Source organism: Amphiura filiformis, chromosome 8, assembly GCF_039555335.1.
Source record: "Amphiura filiformis chromosome 8, Afil_fr2py, whole genome shotgun sequence".
NCBI lineage: Eukaryota > Metazoa > Echinodermata > Ophiuroidea > Amphilepidida > Amphiuridae > Amphiura > Amphiura filiformis.
The window spans coordinates 48,308,380-48,320,054 of NC_092635.1; the positions used below are offsets into that span (position 1 = coordinate 48,308,380).

An 11,675-nucleotide genomic window follows, 5' to 3' on the forward strand; every position below is an offset into this window, starting at 1 on the left:
GACGGAATTGAGCCCAACATTGGACAAAAATTAAGAACGAGACTTGTGGAGAACGTCTTCCTTTTGTGGGGAACATGCTCCTCTTCAATCACATATGGCTCTTCTCCTGAATTGCTGCATATTTTTGAAAGACTGGCTTCACTGGAGTTTTAATGAAAATAACAATGAGTTCAAATTGGAAGTTTGGCCTCACTAAATAAGATTCAAAACATTGCTTGATTAATTTATATGTAAACCAGTAGCACTTGTTTAGAGTGCTGCAAGTTGAGTTTGTTTCCTATGTTTTAAAATTTAATTATTATGAAACCATACAAAAAAAATGTTATTCAAATCAAAATATATTCCATGACCATGTCAAACTTGTTAAAGGCTAGATTGAAAATGTCACTCATCCATAACTTATGTCATAATAATAATACATAGATATAGGAGAATCCTCACTCACAACTACCTATGCTAAAGATGGCGGAAAATTTGGAGGCATGCATGTTTTGCTCAGCATACTTTGAAATGCTTCATGTGTGACGGATGCAAAGATTGCATCTACACTACAAGATTCCAATTGTGGCTGCCTGCATGGGTAAACCATCGCCAAATTACCTGACTAGTACACATAGAGTACCTACACAGTACCAATACTGCTACTGTAATTGTAAGACTCACCAGCAGTGGTACTGCACTGGTATTACAAGATACTTCCCTGGTACTGCTAGGAACCAAGTACCTTGGCGATGGTGTACCTGTGCAGCTGGCTGCAATAGGAATCTGGTAGTGTATATGAAGCAACACAAGTGCATCAAAACAATAGGAATCGAGTAGTGTATGAAGCAACACAAGTGTATATTCAATCAAAACAAATTACTTGCTTGTGACAAAACACAGAAATGTTTTTGCTTGTTTCCAACTGCTGCTAACAACTACCCGAATCCTCCATGACTGACCCCACTATCAGTAAATTTCATTTGAAATCCATACACCCCCTATGGAAGACATGACCTTTATCTCCCACCAATGGGTTAGATTTCAAATGGAGTCACTAATTCAGGTAACCCATTTGTAATTCACTCTCTTAGTGGTGTTAGATTTAAGGTCATGTCTTCCATAGGGGGGTGTATGGATTTTATCTGGGATAGCCCATTATGAAAGGCAGTACAGATAGTCTGGGTTCTCCGTTATCCATTTCTATGATATTCCCTGAAATGCAAGAGTTTCTGCATTACAACACTACAAATTGCACCTTGAAAGTACAAAAAGGACACACGTATGTAATAAGCTTTAGTAGAGGAAACGGTTAACATTATGCAAGAAACATCTTTGATATACTATAATCACCATTATAATGATAACAATATCTATCATAATGTCAGGCCCACTAACTCACAGCTAGTAAGCGCAACAATATTTTATTGAGCAAATACACAAAAATATATAATAGTATGTATGTGTGCCATATGAATGTTACAACAAATTACACTGATGTAAGGTATTCTCTTTTACATATACATCATAGTGCATTCTTCACTGTACAGAAAATGTAATTTCCAAGCATTTCATACAATATAACTGATGATCTATATTTTTCATACTATACATTGTCCACATTCAACCATAATAAAGCTCTATTTTACACCAGCCTATACAATGTAGTGAGCTAAAATATCACTAGAGGTTTCCCCTCCTAGCGCAGTCGGTGGCGACGTGGATCATATTCCATCGTGCAAGGGATGTAAGCAAGAAAATGCAGTGTTCTTTACCAAATAGTAACCGTGACAAACCGATTGATAACATTGACCTTCACAATTGGCTGTAGACGTGTTACGTGTACGCCGGGTATCACTGTCGACTGGATCAAACTTTTCAGTCCTGAACCACAATTAAAATGATAACCATGCAAATTGAAAATTCTATTCTGCATGTATCATCTATACAAAAAGTAGTGTGATCCAGTACTATGGAATTAAGAAGGAGAGTGCATACTTTGTTTTACAGGTAATCATTTGTCAGCTGAGAAAGCATACAAAAGATTACCCAAATCAAAGTATGCCCTCTCCTTTTGTGCAAACCATACTTCAAAAAGCCTTATGAGATGTGTACCCACTTTCTAAGTCCCATAGAAACTCATGGTTAAGAGAAAATTTTTAATCGGACCACACCAGAGGTGCATTTCACTAGCACTTCTGACGCATAAGTCCTGAACACATCACAAGTCCAAAAACCTATTGCAACTCTTCCATAGGAATTAACATGTTTAATCGAGTTACGCCAGGTTTGGACCTTCAATGGATATATGGACTTCCGACGCATCACAAATGTTAGCAAAATGCATCCCTGGGGGTTGAAAAGTGATGACAAAAATGAATGAACAAACTTTACGGTAAAAATGTAAGTTCTTGGAATAGTATTGGAAACAATTTTACTCTTGACCTCACATCTTCCTACAAAATGTACAACTTTGTAAATATGTCCATTCATTTCTCTTTTTTTTCACACAATAGTAAAGTTATGATAAGTAGAATAAACTTTGGTTCATTGACTTTCTGACACATAAATGAAAGTCTTATTTATCTACACTCCAGATGAGATATCTTACACTTCCCATAATGCATTTCTCCCATTTCCTGTACTGATTTGCTATCTAGTGCAACGTGGGCCGATAGTGATTAGTGACAAAAAAGAACCTGAACAGAACACATCCAGATTTTACAAAATATGTTTATTTCTTGACTATCGATCCATGTTTAACTATGTCTCAACATGAAAACAAAGGCAACCTGTACGAAGTAATAAAAGTGTCTTTTTGATGTAACAAGGTAATGCATCATGTTGCAAAGGATTCTGGGAAGGGTAAGATATCTTCTCTGTCAACATTGGCGTTTATGTACTCTTGGTATTACAATACATCAGCTATGGCTATGGATCTTGGTTAATCGTTGTAAGACTAGCTCGACAGATTTGACAAAGACGATCCTCTCGCACAACTTCTAGTGGTGGTCACAATATATTCCATGTCACTGCTATGTAGCTCACTACAGCATACAAAATAAGATTGCTATGGCGCCGAATGGGGACTATTTGCAGATGACACAAAAATGCACACCAAAATTACTTTCTTCCTCTTCTCGCATGTCAAGAGTTGAGGTTAAAATAAAAAGATAAAATTGTTTTGCAGTTCCATTTTCCTAACCTCAATTCTTAATGCACTCCGATTGATCATCAGTTAATAAGTCCATCACTTTTGAACCACAGTTCTATCATCAGCTGGCCCCAAGTATGGGTTTATACTGCCAATTTGCTGATTTCCGTCGACTGCTTTCGATGGTGGATGGAAGCTGGCGTTGGGATTGTTTCGCCTGTCGTAACCTCTACGGGTGTTGGAAGGCCAGGTTTGGTTGTTGCAACTGGTGTTTGCCGAAGACCTAACTTTTTGCCCTTTGACATGGCCACGTTGTAATCTCCGGAATCAAAATATTTTTGCTATGGAATCAAAAGAAAATATGACCAGAGTTAAAAATAAAACGTCATCTAACAAATATTTGTTAATTCTACAATAAATCGCAAGATGCGTAAATCAGAGAACAATTATTATATGTTCTACATTTATTTGGAGTAACCTCTATTTTTGTACAGGTATTATTATTTGACATGCTCACTGACTCCACACTATGCAGTTAGGAACAGATCAATAAAGCTTAATTTACCTATTTCCAAGGTTTAGGCCAGAAAAAAATTGTTTGATTGTCCACAAATCCCTTCGAAGATGTAGAGTCTGTCGGTCAGAATTTTTTAACAACATATTGCCAAAACATGTTTGCTTGCTAATTAGCTTAAAAATAGCCCAAATAGGTATGAATTGGGAAATCACTTCATTCGAGTTTTTAAAACAGTTCAGAAGTGTGAGGAACTACATTTAAAATTTTTTATAGGATGTCAAAAATTTTGAAAAAAAAACAACCTTTTTTCTGGAATTTCCAAATTAGGGTAGGTATTCTTTTATTACCGGTAAGTAAAAAAAAAAAAACCTTTTTCTTCAGATTTTCCAGATTAGGACGTCGGATGAGGACAATCAAACACAGGCTACAAAATAACTGAAGGCAATTGCCTTCAGTGCCCCTACCAGTTGCCTTGATGCCCTATTAATTGCTGCTATTCTTTAACATGTAATTGCCTTGTAAAATAGATGTGCCCTTTCAAAATTGCCTTGAAATGGGTGCCCTTCAGAATCCTTATTTTGCAGCCTGATCAAACAACTTCTTTTCACTTTGCCTTACATGTATGTACATGTAATATAACTGCTGACAGACTTTGGCATCACAAGGTTGTATACTGTAAAAAAATTGCCTAATGGGACATATGGGCACAAACTAGAAGTGTCCTCCACAAGCAAATAAGGGCACGGAACCTTAAAGGGCAGGTCTATTGCAAAAATAAGTTTATCTCTATTCGAAGAGAATAATTATTACATTATAAGTTGATACTTGTTGCAATTTTTCTGTGCGTATTTCTCCTGAAAAAGGGGAAATTGTGTGGGTACAGTTCCGCCTTGTACGTGTTCTTCCCCCGCTTGAAGCGCACGTGTTCTCCTCCGCTTGGCTGATGACGAGGTAAATGAAGCGGACACTATACCCTGCTCCCATCATACAATCACAATCACTTTGACAAGTTTGACATTAGCAACACACTCGGCAGTCCACGCTTTATAATGCGTGCCGGTTCGAAATTCTGAAAATTGGTGAAAGCGTGGGGGTTTAAACTTTTGGGTAAAAAGCGTGGACTGATATAAAGCGTGGGATTAAAATAAAAAGCGTGGGGCTTTTTCCAACTGAAAGTATATTTTTATTGAATGATAAAATAATCATAGTTCCAAGAAAAATCGCCAAAACTCGCACTCGCAAGATAAAATTCCATTTGATGCAGGCTTGTTTACGTGAATCCAGCTAGTGCAATGTACACAATATCCTCCCCGGAAGCCCCGCCAAAACACCTACGTCATATGCAAATGTCCGATTTTCCATGATGTGTTATTTTTCTTTACATTGATCGATATGAGTGACGCCATTAATCATGCATAATTGATTGAGCGAAGCAGCACGGAAGAAGTAGGATATAGTCGCTGAACACAGCGTGACGCCAAGTTTCATGACAAGAACAACATTTGAACGCCATAAAAGTACAGTTATTCATTAAAATGCTTATTTTACAGTACAGTAGTAGTTTTTCACATATAATTTGCATTGTTCACAGAATGTATCAGCTTAATGGAGAGAAAACATCGGACTCGCACGCAGTGCAATACATGTAGGTGCAGAATTCGGCGTACTTGATACTTCAAACCAAATTACGTGTGACCACAGATTTTGGAACATCTGTGGTGTGACTTTGTCAGTTTACAAATAGCGGAAAAAGCAAAAAGTGGTGGGGGTCAAGAATTTTCAGTATAAAGGGTGCCTCAGTAAAAAGCGTGGGGTCAGGAATTTTCAGTATAAAGGGTGCCTCAATAAAAAGGGTGGGGGTAAAATAAAAAGGGTGGGAGTCAAACCCCACTGCCGAGTATGGCAATGAGTTGTACTATCATTTACCATAACAATGCTGCATAACAATATACACACGATTGTTCTCATTTCGGGAACAAAGCCAACACAGTATTGTTATATGCGCTTGCTTTGTAATATTTCATCCAACTGAAACTATAATAACTACATGAGTTTGTGGTCTTAACACGGTTTATATGCAAGTCTCAGATGAAATTCTAAGCTCAAATTATGTATTTATTTTTAGGCCTAATATTTCTCATGATATTGATATACATTTGAATTGTAATATCACAATTTACTAATATATAAAAAAAGAACCGGCTGATTTTATCCATAGGTTTAAAACCATTAAATTTGCCATACTTTTTAGAGGTTTTTTCTGTCAACAACAACAGTATACGCTCTGTCCATTGAGAGCGCTTATAGTCTCTTTTTCTCAAAGCGGGCACATCTCATTTCATGACATCGCTTTTATCTAGGTCAAATCTGTCTCGCTCAAGGAACTCACCGCTTAAGTTGTTTTTTATGCGAATATAAATTTTAAACGCCTTATTTTCTCAAAAAGGAGTCATTTTCATTGTCCTTATAATATTAGCTTGCCAATGATATGATGTTGTCCGAGCAATAGACCTGCCCTTTAATTCTTGTTGGCTTTTATAGGAGGTAGCTGTCTATTTGTACCTGAAATTTACTGTAAGGCAAAGGTGCCCATGTGTGCCATTAGGCGAATTTTTTCGGTATATCCCGACCCAACAGCTCCTGCTGGGTCAACTTGAAAGTAAACCTTCCATTTCTTAAGCACTTACTTAACCGGTATAGAACATTTGAGCACAAGTCTTGATTAGTAAAAATCCTTTGAATTATTATAACATTTGTTTGTAACCATGATGTCCACTCATAACCACAGATCCTGGAAAGAAAGTGGATAGATGAAAAATATACAGTCCATTTCCCAATAGGCAAAGTCCCTGTGCTTTTATGCATGAGGGCCAATCATTTGAACGCCTGTGTCTTACAAATCACGCACACACCAAACTCTATGGTGATTTGGTGCCTATGAACATTTACAGAAAAGATGTCACAACTGTACTTTGAAAAAATATATGCTGTAACAGATGAAGAATGGGTGTAGCGTTCTTTTGCGTGTGGCGCTATCATGGTGATTCATGGAATGATTGGACTTTGCCTGATTGGTGAATGTTCTAAATATTTTTAGGTTTATGGTGTACTATTTCTTACCCCTCCTTTATTTAGCCTCATCCTTAAGAAGTCGGAGCCACCAGGTTTGTTGAGTTTGCCATATTTGGATCTTAGCTTAGCTTCTTCTGCCTGCTCAGGTGTGACTTTTTTACCGTCCTTTTGGATACCCTATGAAATGAGCATCAAATTAACATTGGTCACATACACTTGATATCAAATTATAATGGGCTATTCCAGATGAAATCCGTTCAACCCTACGGAAGACATGACCTTAGTCTCCCACACAGGGGGTGTATTTTTCAGGTAACCCCAATTGAAATTCACACTCCCTGGAAGATTAAGGTCATGTCTTTCATAGGGGGTGCATGGATGACAACAGCCACAGGAATAGCTCAATAAATAAACCACCTCAAAGAAAAAAGTGGATGCACTTGTTAGAGCAGTCATAGTCAAAACAGAATTGGTTACAAGCTTGTGCTGTTGCCAAGATGATTTTTCAGGGACTGCCTTTTGAGGAGAGCGAGAGCATTCACTCTCTATACTGCTCTCCTTTAAATCTGATACAGAAGAGTGATTTTTAGCTCTCCTTAGTTGAACATTCTCTCCTTACATTCTATTGTAAATGCTCTAAACAGCTCTCCTTGAAGGCTCCAGAAGAGCTATTTTATGCTCTCCTGCAAATTTCAAATTTTGATGTTGACATGTCAGAATAATGAGATCCTGATGTCGACATTATGTCAACATAGATGGGCACCGGACTACAGTCTGTCCACATAGAAGTACAAACAAAATCTGTGGCACACGTAAAGAGCGTGGTGCACTCGGGAAGTACAAATCGCGCAGCAGTGGCGCGCCAAAGAAGCATTTACAAACAAATGTACACATGCATTGCACTGAAATAATTATTCTCATACCTCCAGTTTCCGAGGTCCATTTACTTTGTACTTCTATGTGGACAGACTGTAGCAATTAATTGGCAACGTACATGTAGGCCTACCTAAGTTCAATTACCATACAGCACTTCAAGCAACAGTAAATTAAAATGTACAATTTTGTCCAGCTTCGAAAAAACCCTCAGAATTTTTAAATTTTTTTCAAGCAGTGGTTCTCCAGTTCCAACCTCTATAAAAAAATTATGGAAAAACGCAATTGCACCCAAAAAATGCAATTGCGGCAGTGAAAACAGCTATCGCATTTTCCTTTGGTGTTTACATTGTGATATATGCAATATGCATGCTTTTAATAGCATATCTTTAAGGTGGTACTACACCCCCTAATAAATTTTGCATTTTTCTCAAAAAATAACTACACACTTAAGGGATCTAAAATGAGCGCTTATTGGGTTTCGACAGTATTTTTGTGGGACATGAGAGCACCTCAGACCTATCGAATTGCATTCTGAATACGAAGCATGTCTTTCTGATATCAAATAATTTTCTTTTTTGAAAATCACAATATAATACCAATTTTATGACAAATTATAAAAATTTGATATTTTTCAAATTTTGGATATATAACAGTCCTCGAAGTAAATTATATAAATCTAATGATATATTCTTAAAGTGTATGTAGCAGGAAGGAAAAGCCGACGGTCAATTGAAAATTTTGACCTTTCATATTGAAGATATGGATTTTTCCCAAAAAGACCTAATTTTTTTGGTGTTTTGGGAAAAAAATCCATATCTTCAATAATGAAAGGTCAAAATTTTCAATTGATCGTCGGCTTTTCATCCCACCTACATACACTTTAAGTATAAATCATCAGATTTATAAAGTTTACTTCAAGTACTGTTAAATATCAAAAATATCAATTTTTAATGATTTGCCATAAAATGTGTATTTAATTGCAATTTCAAAAATCAAAATTATTTGATATCAGAATGACATTCTTCAGATTCAGAATGCAATTCGATATGTCTAATGTGCTCTGATGTCCCAAAATAAATACTGTCCAAACGTTCATACCCCAGCCCTTAAGTTATGTATATATTATAGGGGCAAGGAATCCAATTACTTCACTGAAATTTCAGTGATTCAAGACAAGTGGTTCATTATATAAATGAGGTCAGGGTTATAGCTAGCCCAAGTTGAGTGCCGGCTAATTTTACTATCCAATTAGAGGGCTGGCTCGGGGCACAATCTTTTTAGCGAACACAAGGGATCTGGGAATAGGCTAGGGGGTATACCCCCCAAATTTTTTTGTTTTTTGTTACATAATTTTTTCATGACTGTGTAGGTGACCATTTCATTATTCTATACCATTATTTCATAGATCTGTTACAGGTGTAAACCAGTAACTACCCACATACATGTGATAAATCACAGTTTGTAGTTTACAGATGTAGTTTACAACCACATGAAGGTGATTGTACAACTATTATCAAAAGTTTCACAATATTTTTTACGGGATGAGATCAAGCAGATCAAAATGTGCAGGACAGAGAAGTGAGTAGGTATTCATTATTAATTCATTATTATCCATATACCATGCTCCTACTGCAAAAAAAAATCCCTGAAAATCGACAGAAAGATATTTATGATATATTTAAAACCGTAATTATTTATTTGTATACGTTGAAGTTTGTTAGAAATTAACATTTTATTCAAAATAATGAAATATTTGGTCGGCAATTGTTTTTGAGCAGAGTAGGGTAACGAGAAACTAGGAATCAACTTTCATTAGCCTTATCAAGGGGTGTACTTAGTACCACCTTAAATGAAATTGTATACAAAGATGATTTAGTGGGGAAAAACAAATCACAGCAAGCACAGAAAAGCAACACTTACAGAGAAATGGTATAGTGCATGCATGACATATTAGGTGTAGTACTTTAGACTGCAGACTTGGAATGGGAAAGGAAACAATGAATACGGTAACACTAGTAACACAGATGAACTACATGTAACAGGCAAACACCTATTTGCATGCATGATTTACATGTAAATATTGGATTGAATCATTCAATATTTGGTGAACACTTAAATGGAAGCAGGTTAACATGACGTAAACTTTTAGACAATGTTCAAATTCATGGTAGATTGGTTTGGGCATTTGTTTTTTGTGTAAAGGTGTAATAATTTAATAAATAGGCCCAAGTAAATTTTAAAAATAGGACCTGCTTTACTTTTAAAGTTTACTTAAATTCATCAGAACTTGGGGAGGACATGTCAAGTCAAATGCCACTTGCTTTAAATGCATGTTTAACAAAATAATCATCAACATGATCAAGGATGCATGCGATTTCCTGCATTTAAATGCAAAATTAATTTTCAAAATGTTAATTCTTTAAAACTTTTTCCTAGCAAGTGTAATGCAAGTGGCTATATGATTTGTGCTGTTTGCAGTATTTGGAAAATGGAAGATGAATTCAGATTTTCACATGTGTTTTGCACATTTTTTGCCATCTATTCATAGACATAGGCCTAGGCTACAGTGATTCGAAAAAATATTAAACCACTCATGGATGCTACCATACGCACTCTTGTTATTAAAAAGTCTGATGCAGCAGCCGGTCGAATAAATGTCGGAGCTTCTGCAGAGTATGCACATACATGCATTTGACACCATGCGACGCTCAGCTCGTACTAATTATATTTACATTTATTTATAAGCTTAGCCATGATGTAGATCATGCATTTCACACATGTACATCTGCATTTGCCTGTCTCTCTGCCGTGGCAAAACATGCGTACCACGGCTGACCATGTTATGCAAAAATAAATGTTGAAATATAAATAAATGAAAGAATGAGTGAAAATGAAGTATGAGAGTGCAATTAGCATGATTAGTACTACTAGTAGTGTCTAGTGTAGAATGAAATGAATAGGATAAAATTTATCGTGCATAAATAATGTAACAAAAATGCATAGATCGTGCCAGCTGATGCAAGGATTCATGCCAAGTGATGCAAGTTAAAATGATAGTGATATTTTGTGGTCGAGGTCCTCTTCTAATATGACTTTTTATATAAATATTTGTCATTTTCTTTTGTTGAATCATCGTGAACATGATGAAGCCGAAGTGACCATCATTCATGCCCAGTCATAGCACCTAGTTTTTACAAACCTGGATACCAGGACGAGGTCGCGGAGCTGGCCTTCCAAACTGTGTTTGTTGTGAAAATGGTTTTTGAGCCCCCAACCCACCATGAATGTGACTTGGGACAGCTGGACGAGGATGGGACTTCTGTTGTGCAATAAGTGATGGGGGAACAGCAGACGAATGTGGTGGAATAGACTGTGCTGTAGGAACCTGTTGTTTCGGTGTATCACTATCAAAAGCACCAACGACTGCTGGTCGAGGCTCTAAACATGGTTCTGGAGGCACTGTCACTGGTTCCGGGACTGGTGTATGCATGGTAGCTTTGCTTGGAACTTCTGCTTCCTGTCCTTCTGCAGTCTCTCTTTCTCCCATTGGAGCGCTCGGGGTTTCTCCTCCCTCAGACATGTCGCAAATAAATGTCTCAAACAAGCCCAAGTAGACAAGTAAACGTTCTCAAACTTCGCTGAAGTAAAGCAGATGCTATCTATTTCACTTCTAGTCTATTAGACAGCTTGCAATTTCTCAGGAACACATTATTTTTTACAGAAAATTTCAGTACTAAATCGCGATAAATTTCACGATGTCTTTGCGAGAAAGATGGCGCTGAGAATGACGTCATTTTTCAGTCGATGAGGACGCCCTATTTCACTATTTTAGATCCAGGGGGTGGCGAACAGATGCCAGCTGAATCTCAGAACTATAAAATAAAAGCTTATTTAGGCCCTAATACAACAATGTAGTTCGTTTGTTTTCATGGTTGATTTTAGGTTTAACTCAAATGATTTAAATCAAATGATTTTTGTAATCACTGATTTAAATCAACTTTTTCATTTCTTACCATTTTCGATTAAAAGTTAATTCGTTTATTTTATCAAGCAACTATAAGATCAACTCATATCATG

At 36.7% G+C, this 11,675-nt stretch overlaps 1 protein-coding gene across 1 annotated transcript; it reads right to left on the reverse strand.

Annotated features, from left to right (window-relative positions):
• Positions 1-1,328: 1,328 nt before the first annotated feature.
• LOC140159137 (uncharacterized) lies at positions 1,329-11,392 on the reverse strand. Its single transcript, XM_072182493.1, has 3 exons — positions 10,798-11,392; positions 6,771-6,899; positions 1,329-3,474 (listed from the first exon to the last, which is right to left on the reverse strand). The coding sequence occupies exons 1-3, from the start codon at positions 11,176-11,178 to the stop codon at positions 3,277-3,279; spliced, it is 708 nt and encodes a 235-aa protein (XP_072038594.1). The 5' UTR covers positions 11,179-11,392; the 3' UTR covers positions 1,329-3,276.
• Positions 11,393-11,675: the final 283 nt, after the last annotated feature.